Source organism: Castanea sativa, chromosome 2, assembly GCF_040712315.1.
Source record: "Castanea sativa cultivar Marrone di Chiusa Pesio chromosome 2, ASM4071231v1".
Lineage (NCBI taxonomy): Eukaryota > Viridiplantae > Streptophyta > Magnoliopsida > Fagales > Fagaceae > Castanea > Castanea sativa.
This window is the reverse complement of record NC_134014.1, coordinates 52,371,347-52,375,905: the sequence shown is the minus strand read 5'-3', so window position 1 is coordinate 52,375,905 and position 4,559 is coordinate 52,371,347. Positions and strand designations below refer to the sequence as shown.

At 36.0% G+C, this 4,559-nt stretch overlaps 1 protein-coding gene across 1 annotated transcript; it reads left to right on the top strand.

The window, feature by feature from the left end:
• Window positions 1-1,427: 1,427 nt before the first annotated feature.
• On the top strand, window positions 1,428-3,779 carry LOC142625506 (uncharacterized). The gene has a single exon (XM_075799148.1). The coding sequence runs from the start codon at window positions 1,428-1,430 to the stop codon at window positions 3,777-3,779; it is 2,352 nt and encodes a 783-aa protein (XP_075655263.1).
• The last annotated feature ends 780 nt before the right edge of the window (window positions 3,780-4,559 follow it).

Genomic DNA, 4,559 nt, shown 5'->3' with positions numbered 1-4,559 from the left:
GCAGAGATTCTTTGCAGGATTTGCAGAGATTTATAAATGATTGATGTGCACTGTAAACAAAAAAAACAAAGACACTTTGAGATTTTTTGCAGAGATGGTCCTTGCTGTATTTGGTCAATTTCTATTAGTACAGTTTAAAATCTAAGAATTTAACTTGTACGAAACTTGCATCTTATTTAAACAACACCAATATTACTATAGTTTTCACGTTTCTTATTTTCCACTCTTTTCCCCCTAAAAATTATATCAGCCTTCTTCTTCACTCTTATTCTCCTCATAATTCTATCAACCATTTTCAATTCATGCGTGCCATACATTCTACAAACAATTATAAGGAACAACACTTGCAAATACCTATTCGTGGTTATCATTTTACAAGGTGAGTTACATCTCTTTAAGTAGTTACTTTTCTTTTTATAATATTCATGTTGATATGTTTTAGGGGCATAGCTAAGCATGAAAATTTTGTTTTTGTTAAATTATTTGTTCATGAAAATCTTGTTTTTGTATTATGTGTTTTGCAACAAGAATTGATTTGTATGATATGTTTTAAATTATGGGTCTTGCCTAAAATTTCATATAGCAAAAATAAATTTTAAAATTGACATAAATTTTTCTTAAAGAATTCTTACTTTGTTAGCCTAAAATATACATGTATGCTATAAGAAAACCCAAAAAAAAAAAAGGTTAGTATATGCCCCTAAATCAAAAATCTAAGTTTTAGTTATAATAATAATAACAAAAATTATACGATATTATAAATATTTATCTATTATCGTAATGATGCATGAGAAATATAATCTGTCTTATTTTAGAAGAAGCAAAATGAAGAGCAACATAAAATAATTTATGTAACCATAACAGATCATTCTAAATAAGTTTAACTACTATGATAGACAATAATAAATTATCAGTGAACAAATCCTCTTTAATAGAATTCTTTTAACTCTAGCTATTTAAACATTGAATATTTTTAATGGATTACCTTCTTGTATTGCATTTTAATGGTTGTGTAGTGTTAATATATTAATACTACTTTTATGTTTTAGTGTGAATGGCAGAAAAGTTGTTCATTTTTCTCATCCATTCCGGTGGAATAATTAAACATGGCGAAAATGGGGTTTATTATCAAGGGCCACCTCCTTCTATGCTTTCATTAAGCAGGGGTGTGACATTTGAAGATCTATGTGATAGAGTAGCATCCACGCTTCATATAAACAGAGAAGATTCAAAACTTACTATTTGGTATAAATTTCCTTTTCAATGTCATCCACATCCTGTGAATTACCAACAAATTTTGGTAGAAGATGATAATGGTGTCAATGCAATATTCGATATGTTAGACTGCCAATATGGTTTTGTAGGTGCAGAGTTGTACGTGGGTGTGGAGCCCATAAGAAGCCACCAAGATGTTTTTCCCATTCGATATGGCAACGAAGGACCGAGTGCACCGTTCAGTTATTCACATGGCGGGCACTTTCATGATCTATATGCCACTCATACTGGTCATTATTCTGAAGATGTGGCTCGTTCCCCAATCAACATTGGTGGTGCTGACTATCATGCTCCATATACCCATGTTGCAACTGAGGACCAACATGTATCGGCCAATGAACACCAATGATGTTGACTATGATAACCTAACTGAGCATGTTGCACCAGAGTTTGAAGCTCAGTATGACCAAACCGCCACTCTGAGAGCTGCTAATGATCCCAATGATACATACCGCATAGCTGCTACTACTGAAAATGCGGTCCATACATTATCAGAAAGGATGCGGGCCATGGATTGTAATGACCAACTTGATAACGACGAGGTCCTTAATGATGTTGGAGATGAACAGGAGCTTCCCAATGAACCTAATCATGAAAGCAGTCCAGCAATGGCGTTCCATCAACCTTCATCACTGAGCTTTTCACAGAACACGTGGGATAATATGATTGATCCAACCCCACCATTTGAAAAGCCCATTCAAAGTACTTGGGACCCTACCCAAGAGTTTTATGTGGGATTGCTTTTTGCTGATAAGGATGAACTACAAGCTGTTGTTAAACAATATCACATCAAGAGGAACCAAACATTTAGTATAAAAGAGTCAGATCCAGCATGTTGGTCTGTACGTTGCAAAAATTGTTCTTGGCGTCTTCGAGCATGCTTCCGGGCTACGCATGGGTTCTTTGAGGTTAGGAAATACAATGGTCCACACACATGTACGGAGTCCACGCTCACACAAGATCACGAGCAATTAGACATTCATATTATTGAGAAAGAGTTGAGGGATATTGTCAAAGATGATCCAAACATAAGGATTTGTTCACTTCAACAAAGTCTTTACAATAAGTACGAATACCGGCCTTCTTATTTTAAGGTGTGGGAGGCGAAACAGAAGGCAATTGGTAGAGCATTTGGTGATTGGGACAAATCTTACCAATTATTGCCAAAATGGTTGAAAGCTTTAACTGATTCAAACCCGGGCAGCAGGGTTATTTGGAGAACGGTACCTGCTACTGTGCCAGGCTGTGCTATATTCGAAAGAGTGTTCTGGGCTTTTGGTCCATCAATTGAAGGTTTTCAACATTGTAGGCCAGTGATTAGTATAGATGGAACTTTCCTATATGGTAAGTACAGAGGTAAGTTATTGATTGCATCAACTTGGGATGGTGACAATAGACTTTTTCCACTTGCCTTTGCCATTGTGGAGGAGGAATTTGATGATAGCTGGTATTGGTTTTTGCGTTGTATTCAGAATAATGTCACTAATCGAGATGAGTTATGTGTCATATCTGATCGCCACCCTGGTATAATGTCAGCGATACGGGTTATATGTGAATCGACACGTTGGCATCATCGTTTTTGTCTTCGCCATGTGGCTAGCAATTTCAATCAAAAAATTGGGAATAAAAACTTGAAGGCTATGGTAATGTGGGCAGGCATGGAGAATCAGCTACGAAAGTATCAAATAACAAGGGATAGAATTACTCAATTAAATGCAGATGGTGATAAGTATTTAAGGGAATTACCAGTGCAGAAGTGGACATTGGCACACGATGGTGGACATCGCTATGGGGCAATGACCACAAATTTGTCTGAAAGCTTCAACGGTGTTCTAAAGAGTGCTAGAAATCTGACCAAAATTGCGTTAGTCGAGCTTACATACTACCGTTGTGTAGCCTACTTTGCCGATCGGTATACTAAGGCACGTGCAGAGATTACAGCTGGTGAACGCATTACAGCCTATGCAAAGAATAAATTCAATAAATGGGAAAAAAAGGCACCAAAGCATTCAGTTACTGTGTTTAGTCATGAAGATGATCTATTTGAAGTCAAAACACCAATAAACCCTAACTCTGCATATAGGGGTAATCATCGTCATGAGGTAAATTTAAGGGAGAGCACTTGTGGTTGTCAAAAATGGCAGGTTTATAAGATTTCGTGCTCACATGTCATTGCCGTGTGTAAATATCAAGGCATCTCTGCAATGCGATATATCGACCGCTGTTACTGTTTGGAAGAACAAGTTGCTTGTTATGCACCTAGATTTCGCATGGTTCCAGACAATGTACATTGGAATGAGCCTGATTTCTCGGTCTTGTATCCTAATGTGAGGTTGCGCTGTGCAAAAGGTCGACCAAGATCAACTCGGCTTCTAAATGAAATGGATTTAGGGACAGAGCATCAATCAAGGCCATTGTGCAGCCTCTGTAGGCAAGAAGGCCATAACAGAAGAACATGCCCCACTCGAACTGTGGCTGGCTCCACTAGTGGCCAAACTGAATGACCCAACATAAGTATTCAATCTACTTCAGTAGATTGGTTGGACTGTTTTTTTTTTCTAGGAGTTAGACCATATTGTTAGTTTGTATTATTTGATAGAACAAGTTGGTACTAATTCCATATTCTACAATGTTTTCTATCACTGCAAGTTTGATTGGGGTGTATGTTTATTTATTTTTTGTGTGTGTGTGTGCATGTGTGTGTGTATATATATATTACGTATTATAGTTTAGGGGTTCGATAACACCTTCAAATATATACTTTTATGGAGTGCTTGGGTCCTTTACCATGTCTGAAAGCTTCAAATAAGGAAATAAATCAAAGGGCCACAATCTAAAGAGGAAAAATCATATTTGAGCACTAATCAGTATTTTAGACGTATCTCTCTCCTCAAAAATCCAATTGACTTAAGACTAGATGGGCTGGAACCATGACTTAAATATCTACAATTTTTATGTTTTGAGTTTTTTGAAATTCACATTTTTTGAAGGCCGAAATTAACTCACAAATTACTACTGTAAATTTGGACGAAAATTAGATGGTGAAAATTTTATTTTTCTTTGACACTTTTACAAGGGTTTGGAAGAGAGGTTGTGGATTGGAAAATTATATTAAATAGATGTATGATTAAATTAATTGGGCACTAATTTCAAATACCAAATATGTGTACACATTTCTTATTTTTGCAAAGGCCTTACAGTTAGTAGTATAACGTGATATATATACTATCTAGGCATAATATTTTTTGCTACAATGATGCATAAACAACGATAATACTTTAATA